General features: G+C 48.7%; 2 protein-coding genes across 3 annotated transcripts in view; one reads left to right on the top strand and one right to left on the bottom strand.

The window, feature by feature from the left end:
- FHIP1B (FHF complex subunit HOOK interacting protein 1B) overlaps positions 1 to 21855 on the bottom strand; it is a 142753-nt gene that overhangs the window by 43342 nt on the left and 77556 nt on the right. The gene's annotated exons all lie outside the window — the stretch shown is intronic.
- CCKBR (cholecystokinin B receptor) lies at positions 2042 to 13130 on the top strand. 2 transcript variants are annotated; one of them, XM_006732727.3, is made up of 5 exons: positions 2042 to 2280; positions 10625 to 10876; positions 11025 to 11277; positions 11580 to 11752; positions 11931 to 13130. In XM_006732727.3, exons 1-5 carry the CDS (start codon positions 2130 to 2132, stop codon positions 12467 to 12469), a joined length of 1368 nt encoding a protein of 455 aa, XP_006732790.1. In that variant the 5' UTR covers positions 2042 to 2129; the 3' UTR covers positions 12470 to 13130. The 2 variants fall into 2 exon arrangements, with proteins under 2 accessions (XP_006732790.1, XP_081654810.1); XM_081798684.1 differs by having other exon boundaries at positions 10625 to 10880; positions 11533 to 11752.

The following is a 21855-nucleotide window of genomic DNA, read 5'->3' as shown; positions in this document are numbered from 1 at the left end:
CCTCTGTTGGGGTGAGAAGGCTGAACCTTTGTACCTCTGTGCTGAGCAGTCACTGGATGCAGGATGCCTCAGGAAGGGAACATGACCTCGCCTGAGCAGGCTTTCCTCGGCTCAGCCAACTCCCCAAGGGGCTGGCAGTTGAGGGCTGACTTCCCAAAGCTTCTGGGCAGCTGAAGAATAAATCCCTCGTATTTGGAGAGACGCTGGGCTTTTTGTCACAGCCTCTATTACAGGTGAAGGAGCACAAGGGAGTAAGGCAGCCAGGCTGATTCCTAAATCTGTGACTTGTGCATCTTCTCAGATGCACGTCCAACCATATGCTGCAATCGTTGGCTTACCTGTCACTGGCCCCCAGGAGAGTGGGAGCACAGAATGTATCAGACAACTAGCACACAGCCCTATAGCTGGCCCATACTTTGCTGAATAAGTGAATGCCCGTCTACTCCTATGTCCACTCCTCTCTCTCTCCTACATTTCCTTTGCTCCCCGCCCCCACACCCCACCGTCATCCAATGTGGGAAAAGTCCAGCAGGTTATCTGAGGTGCCACCTGTGCTGGAGCTGAACAAACAGCAAATCAGGCTCTTCTGGTCCAGGGCACTCTGATGGGGAAGGCAGGCAGTGCCAGGAGGAGGGGAGTAGGGGTAGACAGGTGACAACATCCCCACCCACCTCAGGCCTAAATCCTCCTTCAGTGCCCCAGCACCTATAAACTCAGTGCTAACTGGAACAGGTCCTCTCCAAAAGACAAATTGGATAGGGCTCTCTGAATTCCCCGTAAACTCAGTCCTCATTCACAGTCTGATCTGCTCTTTGACTGATGCCCCCACCTCCAACAGATACTGCTGCGGGCTGGAGAGTGGAATTTCAAGGTCATATGGGAGTTTCCTTGGAATGGAGAAGAATGGCTAGCCAGCAGGGCTGAAATATTAGTGGAGGCAAGTTGTGCCCAAGGAACTGAACCCACCACCTCAGTCTTGTGCATGCCCCCTTAGCTTTGCTCCCGCTGCACTCCAGTGATCTTGCCCCCTTCCGGTCCCCTCTCATGGGAACCTGACACCCCACACAGGCTGCTCCACCTGCAGGGAGAGCAAACAGGGAGCGTCAGTGTGTCGCTGAGGGTGGGCGCTGCCTGGAGACCACGAGAGCCAGCCGCCTCCTTCCTTCTTGTGCTAGTGCTGGGCGGGTTTGGGCACCAAACCCCACCATCAGCCCACCCCTCCCCCGTTTATTCTAAGCAGTTCTCTCTGCTACCCAAGCTGCCCTCACACCCAAGTCAGACTCTTCCTCCGCGCAGCCCTTTTGCGCGCCAAGATTCCTCGAGGACAAATGCTGCCCGCCGCCACCAACCCCCTCGCCGTCCTTGCCCGCTGCGGAGGGTTCCTTGGGAGCTTTGGGTGGAAGCCTGGGTGTTGGGCCCCGAGGTGGGAGGTGGAGGGTGTGGGAGCAGATGCAGGGGCTACCCCAGCCCCTTGGAGAGGAGATACGGGGGACTATGTAGCGATAGTGTCGCGGTCACTGGAGCCACTGCGTCATAGTACAGTAACCCGCGGCTGATGCCACTGTGTTAAATGCCACCCCCACGTCCCCTGACCCACCAGGGGAAATGCTAGATCCCACGGCAGCCGCGCCCCACGCAACCCCTCTGACCCTCCTTCCCGCCACCCCGCATCCTCCCTCCTCGCCACCCCTCCAACCACCCGTAACCCCCACCGCTACCCTCGCCAACACACGCACACACGCGCGTGCACACACACACACACTCCCAAGAATTCCGCCGAACCGGGACGGTGCTGAAGGGGAGTGGGCGGGAAGGAAATCTCTAGGAGAAGACCAGAGAGAGTAGGGAGGGGGCGAGCCTGAAGGACGTCCGGGTGGGTGGGGGGAGCGTGGAAGTCCTGAGCGTGGGAGGGGGGCGGTTAGTCACCTGGCGGGACCGAGGCGGACGAGCCTGGGAGGGAGGCGAGCCTAGGCGGGGCGAACAGGGGAGGAGCGGCGGGGCAGGGGCCAAGGTTGGGGGCGGGGACCAGGCGGGGCGGGAGCCTCCGCCCGAACCGCCGCGGGAGCAGGTGGAGCCGCAGCGGGAGCCGGCCCGGCCGAGCCGAGGGAGGCGGTGGCTGGGCTGGGGCCATGGAGCTGCTAAAGCTGAACCGGAGCGCGCAGGGGTCCGGACCCGGGCCGGGGGCTTCCCTGTGCCGCCCGGGGGGGGCCCTCCTCAACAGCAGCGGTGCGGGCAACCTCAGCTGCGAGCCCCCTCGCATCCGCGGAGCCGGGACACGAGGTGGGTGCCCCCCTAAACCTCCTCCACCAGCTCCTCCTCGCTGCACCCCACACTGATAGAGGGCGCCCCTGCCTCCTCAAACGCCTACACCATCCCCTCGCAGTACTCCCTCTCAGTCCCCAAACAGCTCCCCCCACTTCTGCCCCCCGCCCCCTCCACGGCTCATAAAAACTCCATCACAGCTTCACACCACCTGATCACAGCCCCTTCACACCCCGGTCTCCGGGCCGCACCCAGAGCTACTGGTCACCCCCACACAGAGCCCCCTCCCCAACACAGAGCCCCCTTCTAGACACAGACGGTCAGAAAGCAAGGACCTCCTCTTGCCTATCCTCCGGGTCTCTCTTCCTTTTAAACCCAGTTCACAGAGCCACAATGGGGAAGGAAAGAGAAAAGAAGGCAAGACTGGGAAAAAGAAGAGGGCTGGTTGAGGGAGGGAGCACTATGGAAGGCTTAAATGGGAAGTTAGAGTTATAATCTCCTGTGTCCCCCACCCCAACACTGAGCCTTCCCAAAAGAGAACCTCAACCTGAGTTAGGCTGGACATTGAGGGCTGCTCCCTAGAGCTGCCTGTCTCCATTTCACTCCTCAAATCTTCCGGCCTCCCAAGGTCGGAATTCTAATCAAGGCACTGTCCCCTCTCTCTTTCTGTCTCCAAGTCCCTTCCAAGCCCCTTCTCCAACCTGCCTCTCCTCAGGTTTCTTCCTCTTAGAGCCTGGCTTTGCCCTTTGTCTCCTATCCCTTGTACCATCCCCACCCCCCACCCCCACTGCTTCCACTTACTCAGTCCCCAAAATGACTTTCACTCCTCCCACAGGCCAACAGCCACATTTTCTTGATAACCCAGCTCACAATATATGTTTTTCCTTCCTGCACCCTTTCTTTCCTTAAATGTCTCCTGGACATCTATTGTTGTAGCTGGGCTAAGTCCTGGGGACACAGGAATGAAACAGACCCAGTCCAGACCCTCACTGGTCCATAGTCAAGTGCAAAGGGGAGACAAACCAGTGGGAAAATAACAGTCAGCATGAGAAGTCCCAGGAGAACCCGGGAGCTGGATCTTGAAGTTGAGAGTTCAATAGGGAGTTCAGTAGGCAGAAAAGGAAGGAGGGGGATTCCAAGAGGGGGAGCAGTGCTGAGCATAAGGAAATTATTCCACATTCAAGAAGGGAAAACGGGAATACATTTTAACTTGAGTATTTACCCCACAAAATAATGTATGTTCTCTCAGACCAGTTATTACACACTCTCACTTAGATTCTTTCATTCAAGAAATATTTATTGAACCAGAGATAGTGCTAGGCACCAAAACGAACAGTTCCTATTTCATGGAGCTCACAGTTTAGTGGGAAAGACAGACAAGTAAGCAGGGAACTGCAGCACAAAGTGGGATTGTGCCTTAGGAAGGCTGTGGGAACACAGAAAAGGAGCCCTAGCCTAGGGAATCAAAGCTGGCCTCCCGAGGAGTAATTGAATAAATATTAAAAAGATGAGGGAGAGCTAGACAAGTGAAGGGGCAGGAATGGCAAAAAGCATTCTAAGTAGAGGAACAGTATGCTTAAGCACCCAAAGTTTAAATCTGGGATACTTTCCTTCAGTGTGTCAGTTTCTGAGAGCCTGAAACACACACCATAAGAGAGGAAAAAGGAACACTCAGGATGATGACCAGCCTAGAGGGTTTATGAAGAGCTTCATATACCTGGCTAAGGGGGTGGATTATTTTTTAAGATTTTATTTATTTATTTGAGAGAGCAAGCATGAGCTGGGTGGCGGGGCAGAGGGAGAGGGTGAAGCAGACTCCCCGCTGAGCAGGGAGCCCGACAACTCAGGGGCTCGATCCCAGGACCCTGAAATGAAGACGTGAGCCAAAGGCAGACGCTTAACCCACTGAGCCACCCAGGTGCCCCCAGGAGAGTGGATTTTTATCCTGAGGTCAATGGCAACTACTGAAAGGCTCTGTAGTACAGCAGGATTAGTTCTATAGTGTAGAGAATGGATTGGAGTACAAGACATGAAAGGTGGGGGGTGGGGGGACGCTTTAGAAGGCTATTATATTACTCTGGTGAAAGATGAAGTGGGCTTACACTAAAGTATTCACAGTGGGGATGGAGAGAAGTGGGTGGATTTGAGAGGCACTTCTGGAAGTGGAAACAACAGAACTTGATGATTCATTAGAAACGGAGAGGGAGGAGGAGGTCAAGGGATGACGTCTAGGTATCTGGCTTGGAAAATTGGATGAATGTTGGTGCTATATCATGAGAAGGAGAACAAAGGAACAGAAACAGGTTTGAAGGAGGAGATTATAAAATCAATTTGGAACCCACTAAGTTTAAATGCTGGTGAGATACCCAGGTGGGGTTGGCCAGTGAGCTGTCAAATCTGGTGGTCAGGAACTTAGGGGAGAGATACCAGCTGGAAATACAGACCTAAAAGGTCTTTGCCTACAGGAGGTAATGGAAGCCATGGGAATAGATAAAACCATACAAAGGCTGTGTAGGATGAAAAGAAAAGAGGTCCTGGGGCAGGATCCTGAAGAAGATTGATATTTAAAAGCCAGTGAAGGAAGGAGAGTCCATGAGGAAACCATCAGAGAGACAAGAAAGCAAGGAAATGATTTCAAGCAGGGTGGGATAAGTGATGTCAAATGCTGCTGATGTAAGTCTGAATAAGGACAGAACAGCATCCTTCAGATCCAGTAACGAGGAACTCCTGACGAGGAGGAGTTATGGGTGTTAAAGCCCGACTACAGTAGGTTGAGTTTGGGACAGTGGGGAAGGAGGTTCTGAGAAGTGAACCAGGGCGTGTAGACAAAACTTTCCAGAAGTTTGGTAGGGAAAGAGAGGCAAAGAAAAAATAGGGTAGTGCTAGAAGTAGCGTGGGGTTGAGGAATGGTGTGTGGGGTGGGGGAGTTGTCTGGGGGGGCGTGTGTGTGCAGTAGAGGCAAGAGTCTTTTTTAAATGTTGATGCAGAATGGGCCAAGAAAGAGGAAGATTGAAGGTACAGCAGAGAGCAGGGATAGTCAACAGAGCAGGGGACCCTGAGAAAGCAGAAATTGAAGTGATTGAGAGCACAGGTGCAAGAACTGGCCTTTCTCATCTGGATGTTGTTACCCACACAGAGTTAGTTGGCTGTTACCCAGGCAGTCAGAAGTTACCCACGAAGACCGTTAGCCACACACTCAGATATTACCCCCAAAGATGCATGTTAGCCAGGCTCATTCCAGTGTTACCAGTAGAAATGTGGATTTTAGCCACATTAGCCTTTTTTTTTTTCTTAAGATTTATTTATTTGAGAGAGAGAGAGTGAGAGAGCACACACACACACAGAGGGCAAGGGGGAGGGAGAAGAAGCAGACTCCCCGCTAAGCAAGGAGCCCAATGCGGGGCTCGATCCCAGGACCCTGGGATCATGACCTGAGCCATGACGTTCAACCGACTAAGCCACCCAGGTGGCCCACCTACATTAGTCTTATATGTTATCCACACAGACCTGAGTGCTAGTGTTCACACGGCTGCTACCCACAGAAAAACAGATGTCACCCATGGTTACTTTAACATTGCTCACAGTCATTTAGATGTCACTCATCCACCAAACACACTTGCTTTTGTTTTATTACCCACACATAGATATTGCCCGTGGTCACTGAAGCAACCTTTTCCAGATATTACTCATAAAATCACAGATGTTACTCTCACACATGCAGATATTACCCACAAAGACTCAAATGTTACCTGTGTTCGCTCAGGCACTCAGTTATTGTACTAGGTCAGATTCATATCTCACTTAACATCTTAACATGTTAACATCTCAGGTCCATGCCCACTTAAATATTGCCCACAGAAACTTGGATACTTCTTCTGCTTACTCAGCTACTACCATCATCACTTGGATACTCCCCCATTCACATTCAGACCTCTGGATGTAATCCATGTTTCCCGAAGATATTATCTACAAAACGAGATGTTATCCACAGACATATCTACAGATATTACTCCTGTTCACTCAAATGTTACAATTGTTTTTGCTCTTGCTCACTTCAGCAGCACCTATAATAAAATTAGAACAAACGTTACAACACTTGATCAGGTATTATCTAAACCTACATGTATCCCACACTCCATCAGGCATTACCTACAGACATGTAACTCTTACCTTTCTCAGACCTTGTCCACAAAAATACGTATTACTCTCACCCACCCAGGTATTATCTATCACAAAAACTAAAGTGTTACCCAATTTTCACTCTGATATTACCTACACATCCTTCCATATTATTTTTGCTCCCTCAGTTAGTATCCATTGACATTCGGATATCCCCATTTGCCCAGCTATTATCCCCAATCAGTTGCATGCTATCCATGCTCACCACAAACATGTGGGTATTACCTTGATGTCTTTGTTCATGGGCAACCAAATCCAACATACCAGTGGAAGGCAGGATTTGAGGCATCAGTAGCTTCAGTGTTATTTCTTATAAAGTCCTGATTTTTGTTTTATGGCACATTATCTGGATTTTTGTGCTCATACGTTCTCTGCCATCATCTGGACAGAACAAATGCAGATCCTCTAGACCCCAGAAGCAGAAATGAACTGTCACGGTTCTGAGTTCTCTGGCTCAGCAGGATGATGCCCACAGGTAATCAAGGCACTAATATCTATAAGGTACCTCTCCCATTCTCCCACCCCTACTGTAAGTTCCTAGTTGTTGAAGCCACTGTGATCACTCCTATTCCACCACACAAACGCACATGGATGCATACATATAGCCAGAAACACACACACAAGTCTTCATTCCAATTGCTTTTTTGTGACTTTTGAGAAAACCAATAGACAGTTATTTATTTATTTACTTAAGTAGGTTCCATGTCTAGCATGGAGCCCAACATAGGGCTTGAAATTACCACCCTGAGATCAAGACCTGAGCTGAAATCAAAAGTTGGAGGCTTAACAGACTGAGCCACCCAGGCACCCTACTAATAGACTTTTTTTTTTTTTAAAGATTTTATTTATTTATTTGACAGAGAGACACAGTGAGAGAGGGAACACAGGCAGGGGGAGTGGGAGAGAGAGAAGCAGGCTTCCCGCAGAGCAGGGAGCCCAATGCGGGGCTCGATCCCAGCACCCTGGGATCATGACCTGAGCCGAAGGCAGACGCTTAACGACTGAGCCACCCAGGTGCCCCCTACTAATAGACTTTTATAGTAGTTTCAGGTTTACAGAAAAATTGAATGGAAAGCACAAGAAGTTCTCTCTCTCTCTCTCTCTCTCTTACACACACACACACAATTTCCCCTATTTTTAATATCTTACATTAAGGCAATACATTCATCACAACTAATAACCCAATATTGATATATTATTAACTAAATTCCATAGTTTACATTAGGGTTCACTCTCTTTGTTATATTTTATGTTGGTTTTAACAAATGTGAAATGTGTAATAACATCTATCCACCATAGTACCATATGAATAGTTTCACTGCCCTAAAAACCCTGTGCTCTACCTTTTTATCCCTCCCTCCCTCTCCCCAGATTCCTAGCTCTAAGATTTCTTTTTCACATCTCCTAACTGTTCAACAGCAAAGACTTGGAGAGATAGTGGTGGCTGGAAATAAGGTAAATAGCTGGGATGCCCAGCAAAACAGCAAAGCGGCAATTTTACTGGGACTCTATTTTCTGGAGACCCATGCAAACTGGGAACTTCATAACGGTGTCTCATCTTTCTGCTCCACCAAGTTCAAAAACACACACGGGACACATCAGCTGGATGAACGAATGAGAAAGGTGCTTTCTATACTTTAGAGTGCTATACCAACTTGAGGTGTGGTTATTGATTCAAGAACTAGTTGAAGGGGCACCTGGGTGGCTCATTTGTTTAAACAACTGGCTCTTGATTTCAACTCAGGTCATGATCTCAGGATCCTGGGATAGAGCCCAGCTTTGGCTTGGGCTCCCTGCTCAGCAGAGAGTCTCTTTAAGGATACTCTCTCCCTCTCCTTCTGCCCCTCCCCCATTCTCTCTCTCTCTAAAATAAATAAATAAATCCTAAAAAAAGAACTAGTTGAAAAGAGACATCCAGAGGAGGATCTGAGAAAGATGATAGAACTAGAGAGATTAAGGAACGGGGCAAGGAGGGGCGGGGTGGGAAGATCAGTGGGCTCAAGGAGACACAAAAAGTACAGGATAGACTACCAGCTCTTTTTCTGGGTCCAGGGACCTCACTGACAGAGCTCTCCCTCATAAATGTTCTTTATTTACACACACAGACACACACCCGCCCCTCAAATTTGCTACACATAAGCCTTCATTGGAGAGGGTGACGTGAGTCTCTAGAGAAACAGAGGCAGAGAGAAGAGGGCGTGCTGGAGCTTTAGAGGCACGGAGGTGAAGCATGAATGGGGAAAGACAAAGCAGGTGCATTTGTGTGGAAAATGACAGAGATTCACTCAAAATCCATTAGCCAGCATGTGTGCACACCTCCTATGTGCAGGACATTATGCTAAGTGCCAGGGATATGCTGAAGAACAAGATGGCCATTGCCCCCGTCCTCAAGAAGCTCAGAGTCCAGTGGGGGAGATAGTTAAAGGTAATACAGTGAGCAATGCCACACTGGAGTAGAGAGAGGTGGAAAGAGGCACTGAGATTCAGATTTGATTGGGAGAAGGAGGCAGCATGATGAATGACGGAGGGGTGAGGAAGTAGGAGGAGGCAAAGCATTTTAGAGATCTAGAGACTCGGCTGCCATTCTGATTCAGCACCTTACTTAGTTGTGTGATCTGAGCAAGTAATGTTACTGCTGGGTTCTGTTCAGGGATCTCTTGTAAATAGCATGCACTCATGCCTAAAGCCATTTTTTAGTAAGTTGGTTATTGTTATGAAAACAGTTTAATTCAGAGCCTAACACAAGAGTCAATGTATGGGGCTGCAGAACGGGAACTGCCCCTCTGCGCCCTTCCTTCCCCACAACCTGGAAGGCTCTGTCCCTGCCCCCTCTCCCTTCAAGCTCTAGTCTCCCTCATGCTGAGGCCATGGATTTGAGTGACTGAGTCCAGTTTAATTCAATTCAATTTTGTTTGGGTCGGCTTGGCTGTGATATAGAGGCCCAAAGATGAATCCATCCCCCAGGAGACAATGACACAAATGAATGGGGTCAGCCCTCTGTCTAGCCCAGCAACACTAGTGTCCCTCCTGTGAGCTTCCACAGCACTTTGTATATTTTTCAACTTCACTCCTTATCATGCTATGTGGCACTTATCTGTCATATATCCAAGTTTCCCTCTAGACCATGGGCTCTCACATGGCAGGGAATTTGTCATGTTCATCTCTTTGTCCCCAGCGCCTAGCATAAAGGGAGTCCTCTGTAAATGTTTGTTGAGTGAGAATGAATGTTTGGAGATAATTAAAATACAAGGCAGAAAAGAAAAAGCATTCTAATAGATATTTAAGGAACATGCATGGGTCAGAGAGGGGGAGATTAACTCCAAATGAGGCATCTAAAAAGGCCTTACAGAAGAGGGGGCAGTTAATCTGAGTCTTGAAGGGCAGTGGTGAATAGGAATTTACCAGATACAGAAAATGAGTTTGTGATGGAGGGAGGGTATTGTGAAAGAACATTCCAGGCTGAGAAATCAATGTTAGCAAGGGAGGAAGTCATGAGCGTGCATGATGCCTTCAAGAAACTGAGTCATCTAGTGGCTTAAGTGGGTGCTTTGCAAGAGGAGGTGAGAGGAGGAAGAAGACAGTTCTCAGAGGATCTGGAAGACATGCCAGAGGGTTGCAGACAGTACAGAGCAGGCGAAGGAGTTTGTGTTTTTTTTGTTTGTTTGTTTGTTTTGTTTTTAGGCAATAAGGACATGACCTGACCTGTGTTTCAAAAAGTAGTGGGTGGTCAACTGTGCCAAATGCTACAGGGAGATCAAGTAGAATAGGGTGAAAAGAGACCTTTGGATTTGGCAGTTAAAGCTTCGTGATCTTGGGAAGAAGTGTCCAAATGGTGATGGAGGAGACAGATGGGGCATTGGACTGTGATGGACTGAGGGGTGAATGAGGAAATGCAAATAATCCTTTCAAGAAGTTTAGCTTAAAGAGAAGGGAGAATTTGGAGCAAAGCTTGAGAAGAGACAGACTTTCTCAAGGAGAGGAGGAGTCAAGCCAATCTCACTAAGCCTCAAGGGGTTAGAAGCCTGAAGGATTCAAGTTCACCACCCACTGCGTGGGAGGAGGTGTTCCTGGGATGCAGAGGGATCTAGCCGGGTAGCCGAGGTGGGGAATAAGCGGGCTTGGAGGGTCTGGCTGAGTGGGAGCCAGACTCCCTGCTGCCATCTCTCCCTTTTCCTACCCCCAGAACTGGAGCTGGCCATTAGAGTCACCCTTTATGCAGTGATCTTTCTGATGAGCGTTGGAGGAAATGTGCTCATCATCGTGGTCCTGGGACTGAGCCGCCGCCTGAGGACTGTCACCAACGCCTTCCTGCTCTCACTGGCAGTCAGCGACCTCCTGCTGGCTGTGGCTTGCATGCCCTTCACCCTCCTGCCCAATCTCATGGGCACGTTCATCTTTGGCACAGTCGTCTGTAAGGCGGTTTCCTACCTCATGGGTAGGTGAGACAACCCCCGCCCCCTGCCCTCCTTTCCTAAAGTCCTTGCTGTACATAGGGGTCTTTCCCTTCGGGGCCTGAGAAAATCACGCTGGTTGAGTGTGTAATACAAGTTTCCTAAGTGACCCCTTCCTCTTCCCTTGTTTAGGGGTGTCTGTGAGTGTGTCCACACTAAGCCTCGTGGCCATCGCCCTGGAGCGATACAGTGCCATCTGCCGACCGCTGCAGGCACGCGTGTGGCAGACGCGTTCCCACGCGGCTCGTGTGATTATAGCCACGTGGATGCTCTCTGGACTGCTCATGGTGCCCTACCCGGTGTACACCGCCGTACAGCCAGCAGGAGGGGCCCGTGTGCTGCAGTGTGTGCATCGCTGGCCCAATGCGCGTGTCCGCCAAACCTGGTGAGGGGGGCCCATTACCTATTCCTGGGAATTCCCTTCTCCGTCTCCATCAGCTGCTTCCTACCAGTCCCCAAAATCCTCCTGCGGCTGCTCCGATCCTCCGATTCCCTTTCCGCCCCACCACCCTGGGATTCCCATTTGGGGCCGCTCCGCAGTTCTCTAGCCCTTCCCAGCAGCACCCCCAAATCCTACTTCTACCTCAGGGACATGGTCACCAGCCCTAGGAACAACCCCCCCTGGCTCTTCTCCATCCAGGAGTCCAGGCGGACGGATACCCGTGTGATTGATCGCTCTGTCTGCAGGTCGGTCCTGCTGCTCCTGCTCTTGTTCTTCGTCCCGGGTGTGGTCATGGCTGTGGCCTACGGGCTCATCTCCCGCGAGCTCTGCTTAGGACTTCGCTTTGACGAAGACCGTGACAAGGAGAGCCAGAGCCGAGGCCCAAGCCATGGAGGGCTGCGGAGTGGGGCGGCACCGGGTACGTGAAATCCAGCCTCGCACCCCGCCCCCGGTCTTGGGAAGCTGCGGGGCCTGGAGTGGGTGGAGCAGAAAGGAGCGTGAGCCAGCAAGGAGGCAGGAAACAGGGTCTGGTGGGGTGAGGCCGGAAGTCGAGAGGGCTCAGCCCGCTGCTCTGACCCCCCACTCTCTGTGCCCAGGTCCTGCCCACCCCAATGGGCGTTGCCTGCCCGAGAATGGGCTGGCTGGCGAGGATGGTGATGGCTGTTACGTGCAGCTTCCGCGCTCCCGGCAGACCCTGGAGCTGTCCGCACTGACCGCGCCCACTCCTGGGCCAGGATGTGGCCCCCGGCCCTACCAGGCCAAGCTGTTGGCTAAGAAGCGCGTGGTGCGGATGTTGCTGGTGATCGTTGTGCTTTTTTTCCTGTGTTGGTTGCCACTGTATAGTGCCAACACGTGGCGTGCCTTCGACAGCTCTGGTGCACACCGCGCACTTTCAGGAGCGCCGATCTCTTTCATCCATTTGCTGAGCTACGCCTCAGCCTGTGTCAACCCCCTGGTCTACTGCTTCATGCACCGTCGCTTTCGCCAGGCCTGCCTTGAGACGTGTGCCCGCTGCTGCCCCAGGCCTCCACGAGCTCGCCCCAGGCCTCTTCCCGATGAGGACCCTCCCACCCCTTCCATTGCTTCGCTGTCCAGACTGAGCTACACCACCATCAGCACACTGGGGCCTGGCTGAGGGGTAGAGGGGGAGTGGAGGCTGAGGCGGGACACACCCATTCCTACAAGCAGGGACCCATCCAGACACACGAGAGACACACACCCACTGACATAGGAGACTGACACCCAAAAGCATGGACTAATCCCAATGCGCCCGCGCACCCACACCCACCCCCCACCCACCCACACACACACACACAAGTGGCTTACCTGACCAGAAACAAACCAGAAACAAACCAGACTTCCTATATGCCACACAGGAAATTAGGCACACTCTTGATATGGGACTGAGCCTGGCACATAGAAACATGGCACTGACCTTAGAGATACACACACACACAGCATCCCTAGCAATGGACTCTCCGTACATAGGGGAAACTCAGAGAGGCTGGCCTGCCTCTCATACACACATGGTAATGGCACTGATTCTTTAGGGCTCCGGAGCCTGGCAAGGTACTGACTCCTGAGATGCTCCAGGCTGCCCCCAGTTTCACCTCACAGTGCTCTTCCCCATTTTAGCACTGAAAATACCAACCAGCCTAATCTCACACTGCCCTGACCAACAGGCCGTTTTGCACTGAAAAGTCCCTTCATTCCTTTCCAGTTCAGTACTATGGCCCTGCCCCTCATCCCTCACCCAAACTCTTCAAGAAATAAAAATGACTTGGCTTCCTCCTGAACTTCCTTTCTGGACTTTTTCCGGGGGGCAGGTGAGGGGCACAGGATTTTTTTTTTTTAAGATTTTATTTATTTATTTGACAGAGAGAGACACAGCAAGAGAGGGAACAGAAGCAGGGGGAGTGGGAGAGGGAGAAGCAGGCCTCCTGCTGAGCAGGGAGCCCGATGCGGGGCTTGAACCCAGGACCTGGGATCATGACCTGAGCCAAAGGCAGACGCTTAATGCTGAGCCACCCAGGCGCCCCTAGGGGCACAGGATTTTGTAGAATCCTCGCTATCGGGTCCCTCTTCCTGCTGCTCACTCCTGTGCATGACCCCTGCCAAAAAGCCCATGGTCTGCGGCTCGAAGGGGATGTGGGTATTCTCTCTGGGTTGTCATCCTGGACTCACCTAAACACCAGTGTCATACAGTGTAGCTGGGGATGGGGGTGGAATATCCATGAGACATCATGTTTCCTCAGCATATTCTCCCGAAGCCGTGCCACTGCTAAGGTACTATATTAATAGATACTAAAATTTTATTTAAATGATAAGAGTTAACACTGTATAATAAGACTTGGTTTATTCAATGTGTGTTTGCAACACCAGGGTTCAGATCATGACAGGTGTACAGAAGCTAAAGAGTGGGACCTTTTTAATGCACTCTTCTCTGGCATCAGAATCTGGCCAAGCTTCTGCCCACGGAAGCAACAAAGCGGGGAGGCAGATGCTGGATCTGAACAGGAGGAATCCCAGAGCCTGGCCCCCTTTTGATTTTAAGACTGATCCAGCCCCAGAAAGAGGCAGAGACAGCAACATCATCCCTCCACACACACGATGACAGGGAAGAACAGATGCCCTCACCAAAGAACATACATGGATAATCAGAAGTATGATATGTTGGGAGGCTTTCTTGACACTTAGTCTTGGTAACAGATGGGAAAACTGAGACTCAGAGCAGGAAAGAAAGCTGTTCAAAGTCATACAATAAATTATAACAAGACAAAAAAATCCTTTGAAGTAGACACTGAGCTGGAGATGGGAAAGAAGCCATCAGGAGGCAGACCCAAGTTTTGTGAGGCCTGGAGCTTATAAAACTGGGTGCCCTTTTTTTTATGAAAAAGAATAGAAAACTGCTAGGACACTGACCAGGGCCTTGGAAGGTGCCTGTGCTGTGAGGAGCCCTGAGATTTAAGCCCCACTAACCTCACAGATAGTACCACCTCTAACTCCGCCCACTAACTGGGCTGGACCGAGGCCAGGTGGAGTGAAGGACAGTGAGAAAGGAGAGTGGTCTTCTGTTTATCAGTGCTGAGGCTGCTCTCATCCATCCTTTCTACAGGGCCCTCGGCTGCAAGAGGCAGGACGCAGGAAGAAAAGGAGGGAGAAGGCGTTCCAAGCTGTCAACGACAACAGTGCTGGTTAAAAATAGAATCGCAGCTGGTCTGACTTGCTGAAGGCAAGATATTGGGCCTTTCTCTCTCATGCCAACTTTTCCAGGGGTAGAAGTGGGGTTGCTCACAGGCTTTGCAGCACTCAAGGAGGTTGTCTTGATGACGCTGCTCTCCGGTCAGCCCCTCCAGCTGGGCTCCTGATGACCACCAGATGGCAGTGGGAAGCTCTGCCGGGTAGGCTCCAAGTCCAGCCTCAGCCTGTGCCCCGGGGCTAGCCCAGAACCTAGCACAAAAGCACGGCCTGAATAACATCGTTTCACACACAGTGTGGCCCTTTGGTCTACAGAATACTTACACATCCATCATCTTTCCCCCCAGGCCCTGCCTAGTGACCTGAGGTGGAATCTCAGGGACTTCCCTTCCATTTTCTATCTCTTGAAATCTGTGGAACATTTCAGGTCCCGATTTGATATTTCCGTCTCTACAGAGTCCTTCTTGGTCATCCTCACAAAACTCATCTGCTCCCATGGTACTTCCTGCTTTCTCTCTTCTATCACTGATTTGTGTTCCTGCCTGATTTCCAATACTGGGCTGGGAACAGCATGATGTGGTGGCGGGAAGATGACAGAGCCTGGGCTGGAAAGCAGGGTGATGGATGGGAGGGTGCCACATGACAGGCATCTTACATACATCAATTCACTTCATTCTCAGAGCTCTCCTGCAGAATAGTTCTCTTAGACAGAAGAAGAAGGTGAGGCTGAGAAAGCTTAGCAGAGTTACATGAGGTCCTGCAGTTGGAATGTAGGCAACACTGAGCTCAGGTGTCTGCTTCCAAAACCTTTGCTCTTTCCAGGCATGCTGTGTTGTCTTTGAAGCCTTAAAGACCTGCGTTCCAATGGGCCTGACCTGCCTTTTTGTGTGATTTTGTACAAGTTATCTCAGTGACTGAGTCTCAGCTGTAAGCCAGGGATGATTACATTAACTTCTGTGATATGTGATTTATAGTAAGAAATACACATTCAGTCTTCATCCCCTTTCCTGGCACAGAGCTCCTAAAACCCGTGGAATTTCCTAAGTGATGAGAGCCAAAAAGTGCCTCCTGACATGTTAATGAGCTGACTTTCCCAAAGCCCCTAGGTCACTTTAAGAATGGGCTTGTTGCAATGACATACCTGATAAAAATGACACTCCACCTGGCCTCGGTCCAGCCCAGTTAGTGGGCGGAGTTAGAGGTGGTACTATCTGTGAGGTTAGTGAGGCTTAAATCTCAGGGCTCCTCACAGCACATACCTGATTTAGTATCCAAAATCTATAAAGAACTTATCAAACTCAACACCCAAAAAATAAATAATCCAGTTAAGAAATGGGCAGAACACATGAACAGACATTTTTCCAAAGAAGACATACACATGGCTAACAGACATGTGAAAAGAAGCTCAATAGCACTCAATCATCAGGGAAATACAAATCAAAACCACAATGAGATACCACCTCACACCTGTCAGAATAGCTAAAATCAACAACACAGGAAACAACAGATGTTGGTGAGGATGTGGAGGAAGGGGAACCCTCCTACGCTGTTGGTGGGAATGCAAACTGGTGCAGCCACTGTGGAAAACAGTGTGGAGGTTCCTCAGAAAGTTAAACATAGAACTACCCTATGACCCAGCAATTGCATCCTAGGTATTTATCCAAAGGATTCAAAAATACTGATCTGAAGGGGCACATGCACCCTGATGTTTATAGCAGTATTATCAACAATAGCTAAATTATGTAAAGAGCCCAAATGTCCATCGACTGATGAATGGATAAACAAGAAGTGGTATGTTAAAACAGAATATTACTCAGCCATCAAAAAGAATAAAATCTTGCCATTTGCAATGATGCAGATGGAACTAGAGGGTATTATGTTAAGTGAAATAAATCAGTCAGATAAAGACAAATACCATATGATTTCACTCATATGTGGAATTTAAGAAACAAAACAGATGAACATAGGGGAAGGGGAAAAAAAGAGAGAGGGGGGAAGCAAACCATGAGACTCTTAACTAGAGAACAAACAGGATTGATGGAGGGAGATGGGTGGGGGATGGGCTAAATGGGTGATGGGTATTAAAGAGGGCACTTGTGATGAGCACTGGGTGTATGTAAGTGATGAATATGTAAGTGATGAATCACTAAATTCTACTAAAACCAATTTTACCATGTATGTTAACTAACTAGAATTTAAATAAAAACAGGGAAAAAAAAAAAAGAATGAGCTGGTTGCCGAAAGAACCAATCAGTTGATTGGGGGCTAGAACTTACAGCCCTATTCTCTGACCTTCAAGGCGGGGGGGCTGGGAATTCAGTTACAGCACCAATGGTCAATGATTTAACCAATTATGCCTACATAATGAGGCCTCCATAAAAACCAAAAGGACAAGCTTTGGAGAGCTTCCAGGTTGGTGAACACATGGAGATTGGGGAGAGTGGCATGGAAAACTTGGAAAGGACATGGAAGCTCTGTGCACTTTGCCCAGACCCTGCCCTACGCATCTCTTCTATCTGGCTGTTCCTGAGTTATATTCTTTTATAATAAACTAGTGATCTAGTAAGCAAAATGCCTCTCTTGAGTTCTATAAATGCTCTAGGAAATTAACTGAACCCAAGGAAGGGATTTTGGAACCTCCAATCTATAGCCAGTTAGTCAGAAGCACAGGTGACAACTTGGACTTGCAATTGGCATCTGAAGAAAGAGGGCCACTGTACAACTGAACCCTTAATGTGTGGGATCTGACACTATCTCTAGATAGATAATATAAGGATTGAGTTAAGTTGTAGGACATCCAGTTGGTATCAGAGCATTACTTGGTGGTATGGGGAAAAAAATACGTGGTAATTAGTGTCAGAATCATAATTCACACTACCACTTTGAGAATTACATAAAACAATGCTCAAAGTGCTTACCACTGTACCAGGCATATAGCATAAGAAGGGTTAGACTCAAGATTGTTTTAAGACCAACCTGCAGCGGGGCGCCTGGGTGGCTCAGGCGTTAAGCGTCTGTCTTCGGCTCAGGTCATGATCCCAGGGTCCTGGGATCGAGCCCCACATCGGGCTCCCTGCTCCAGGGGAAGCCTGCTTCTCCCTCTCCCACTCCCCCCGCTTGTGTTCCCTTTCTCACTGTGTCTCTCTCTGTCAAATAAATAAATAAATAAATCTTAAAAAAAAAAAGACCAACGTGCAGGAATAGCACCAGGAAATAAGGTCCTCTGCAGAGGCCACCCCTAACTCAGGGAAGCAGAACACTGGGTCCAATAGGAGGCTTGGGGCCTGCTAAGAAATGGTATTATATTAGAATGTGGTGGAGTCAGAATTTGAATCCTGATCTGCCTGACCCCAAAGCCCATGCTCTTTTCACCGTGCATCCTGACTCTGATCTCCCAGAGGGGTCATTCAGGGCTGGGGAATTGGGAGCAATTGGGAGCCACTCAGGACTCTTCTCAGGGCTCAAAGTAGAAAAACAGGTAAGTCTATAACTCTGCAGACCTGGATCCTTCAGCAAGCCCCACTTCTAGAATCACCATCCCTGGAGGAAAGCCCCTGAAGATTCACTTCTCCAAAACAAAGGGGGAGGGGCAACTGTCCTGAAAATCTTACCCCCTCAAACCTTCCAAGAAAGCAGGTTTCCTGTCTAAGTCTCAGACATGGGGTCAAACCAGAGAAGAGGAAGCATCACAGTGAACATGAACAAAGGAGGACCTTAGGCCAAAAGCTGGCCCCTTCCATAGACAACTCAAGCCAGGGTCTTGGTTAGTCAGCTCTGTTAGTCAGGTCTGACTAGTGAGAAGCAAGGGGTGTTTTATGGAAAGACATTGTTCCTTCAAGTTATTTCTGGGAGAGGACAAGTGAGAGGGGAGGAAAGCAAGTATAAAGGTTGAGGAAGAAGCAGGCCCCAGCTGAAGTCAAAGCTTTGTTGCTGGAATATAGTGCCTAAAGGAGGGACCTCCTGGAAATGGTAGCCCTTATTGTAGATTCTAGCAATGTTCCTTTAGCTGTTGACTGTTCTCTGAGGCTTATTCCCTATCCCCCAACCTAAGGAGGCACTTGGTCAGCCAGATTCTTGATCCATTGCTAGCACCATGCACAAAGATCAGCACCTTCCCCTTGGTAGGGCCACATCCTTTGGAAGCAGAATCTAGCCCAGCCATGTAGCCACATTTTGAGGGAAAGAAATAGTTTACCAATCAGGCCCATTGAAGGAGTACTTTGTCTTAACCAAACAGTTTTGAGTCCCAGAACCCACCTAGGCATATAAGTAATAAGAGATAAGACATGGAAGGGCTCCTGAGAAATACACATTTGAATGATAAGGTTGGCTTGAGTGATAAGGCTGTCCAATTTCCCAGCGTGAAACAAGTAAGCTTTGAGCAACATAGGAAAGGCAGAAACACAAGACATTCCCAGTCAGATACACGATCCCATCTATGTTTCAAGAAGCAGAGCCACAACATTGTGTGTGGGCAGGGAGAGGCAGGTGCAAAGGTCCCACCTGGACAGGGGCAGAGCCTTCAAGGTGGAACACAGTTCGCTGGCAGGGGGAAAACCCCTTTTCTCAAACCAAAAGTAACTCCCCAGTCCCTCCAAATTTAGCAGTATTGGTCATCCCTGGGGTAATGAGCGACACTTCACAGCATTTGAAGGCCAGGCCCCAGGCTGCCTAGATGTGTGGACCTGTAGTTCAGCCCAGAAAAGGCAAGAGCAAGAGCAATGGGGTGGCTGAGGCAGAAAAGTCTGGCTTTAAGCATGAAATGTTTAGTTACTGCAGCCAGAGAGATGGAGGGCCCTCCACAGGTCAGGGAAGAGCTGTACCCACCAACTTGGAATGGTGATGCAGGTCCAACCAGAACTAAATGGCAAAAGTGGGGATCTGGTCAGAGGAGACCAAAAAGCAGCTACAGCATAGGGAGCTAACGCCAGTTTCCTGGTGTGAAAACTGGTCTCCCTGGAAGGATCTGGTACCAGTCTACTTCAATGCCACTTACTAACTACAGAACGATTAGTTCTGACTGGTTACTTTCCCTTTCTCATCCTCAGTTTCCCTCCTCTGCCAGTATCCTTGACCTGGGGATATTTCATGCCTTGCTATGTAGTTGTGAGGGTCACATGAGATGGAGCAGCTATCTCCCCTGGAAAACGTACAAGCCCAGGAAGATTGTTAGTGGCCCTAACACTGAGACAATTCTAGCACCCACCTCCATACGTAACCCAAAGTAAAAATAATACCAAATCATAACATCATGTGATGAAGTCCAATAAACCTCTGCCTTCCCCAAAAGTCCCCTTCAGAGACTTTTATTTGAAATGTCAAACACTGATTTTTTATAGTTTGTTATTAGTCATATATGTACATAAAGAGTCAACTAGTTCTACAACATTAAGACAAATAGCAGTCCCCAGCCCCCTGCCCTTGCCCCTCTCCATTACTCCTTCCCCATAAGGAATCACTCTCAAATCTTTTAGCTAATTTTTTTTAGTATTTATCCCCATATCTTTTAATAAAATGCTAACATTACTTTTTGGTTTTCCTGTTTGGCGGTATTATCTACTGACTATCCACCATGGAAGATAAGGGTTTAATTCCCATTTCTACTACCAGCCCACCTGAAATACACACTCCTATACCCCCCCCTTTCCACCCAATAAAATCATAACTTTTGTTATCTTGATAACTAGACTCCAAAGTGATCTCCAATGATGCTCACTTCCTTGTGTTCATGTCCCTACATAGTCCTGTCCCACGTAAAGTAGGGTTGACTTGTATAACCAACAAAATACCAAAATGTTTAATGAAGATGGGACGCACACTTGCACTTATATGACTTGGCCTCACTCCCCTCACCATAATCCCAGCCCTGTTGGGTCCTATCTTTATTTTACATTCTTGATATTTCATTCATCATGGATTTTTTTGCATTCTTTTTTTTCTTATATTGCATTAAAATATTCTTTATCCTATTCACTAAATTTTCTGGTGCCTCTTCAAATTTTGCACCCAAGGCAAAAAAAGTACGTCACTCACTTTACCTTAGTCCCAGCCATAACATATTGTAATAGCTTCTAGAGAAACGATGCATGGAAGGTATATTTTTGGAAAACTTGCTTGTCTATATATGCCTAATTCTACCTCACACTGGATTCATAGTTTGGTCAGGTATATAATTATAGATCAGGATTTTTGTTTTTAAGATTTTATTTATTTATTTATTTATTTGTCAGAGAGCACAAGCAAGGGGAGTGGTAGACAGAAGGAGAAGCAGGCTCCTTGCTGAGCAAGGAGCCCGATGTGGGACTCAGTCCCAGGACCCTGGGATCATGACCTGAGCCAAAGGCAGAAGCTTAACAAACTGAGCCACCCAGGCGTCCCTAGGTCAGGCTTTTTTTTACCAATATTTTGAAGATGGTGTTCTTACGAAGCTCAAAGTCATCTGACTTCTGATCTTTTGCTTTACATAGTGGCTGTCAATTTTGGAATTTTGTTGGCTATACATGTCAGTCCTATTCACAGTAGGACAAGATTTAATTTAATAGTGGAGGACAAAGTTCTAAGCAGTGGATGGAGCTTATCAAGTTGGAGCTTCACTGTAGAGTGATCTGGTTGGGCTGTTGGAGAGCTCCAGAAGCTGGGATATTTAAGTCTTTCCTCTTGGGCTGATCAGGTCTCCTAGAGAAAACCTTTCCTATTTCCTGGATAGAGAATATCCTATTTCCTGGATAGAGAATAAAGGCGTGGATCCCATCATCTGGGGAGCCAGTGGGAGAAGACCGCAGGGTGGAGCGGGGTGGGCTACTAGGCCTTCAGTAGACTTAAGTGTCCAGGTGTTTTGTGGTATCCCTGGCCTTCAGCTGTGCCTGAAGGACCTTCAGTTTTATTTTCTCCAGACAGATCTCCTGCTTCTGCCTGGTAAAAAGAGCAGTACCATCTTCTCAATAGCTTTCAAGCAATCTTCTTCTTTTTTTTTTTTTTATTCTTATATTATCCCCATACATAGCATCATTAGTTTTAGATGTAGTGTTCCATGATTCATTGTGCATAACACCCAGTGTTCCATGCAGAATGTGCCCTCCTCAATACCCATCACCAGGCTAACCCATCCTCCCACCCCCCTCCCCTCTAGAACCCTCAGTTTGTTTTTCAGAGTCCATCGTCTCTCATGGTTCATCTACCCCTCCGATTTCCCCCCCTTCATTCTTCCCCTCCTGCTACCTTCTTCTTCTTCTTTTTTTTTTTTTCTTAACATATACTGCATTATTTGTTTCAGAGGTATAGATCTGAGATTCAACAATCTTGCACAACTCACAGCGCTTACCA

Source organism: Leptonychotes weddellii, chromosome 11 (genome assembly GCF_054177405.1).
Source record: "Leptonychotes weddellii isolate Sample4059 chromosome 11, ASM5417740v2, whole genome shotgun sequence".
Classification (NCBI taxonomy): domain Eukaryota; kingdom Metazoa; phylum Chordata; class Mammalia; order Carnivora; family Phocidae; genus Leptonychotes; species Leptonychotes weddellii.
The sequence above is the reverse complement of the archived record's forward strand: the minus strand, read 5'-3'. Positions and strand labels throughout refer to the sequence as shown.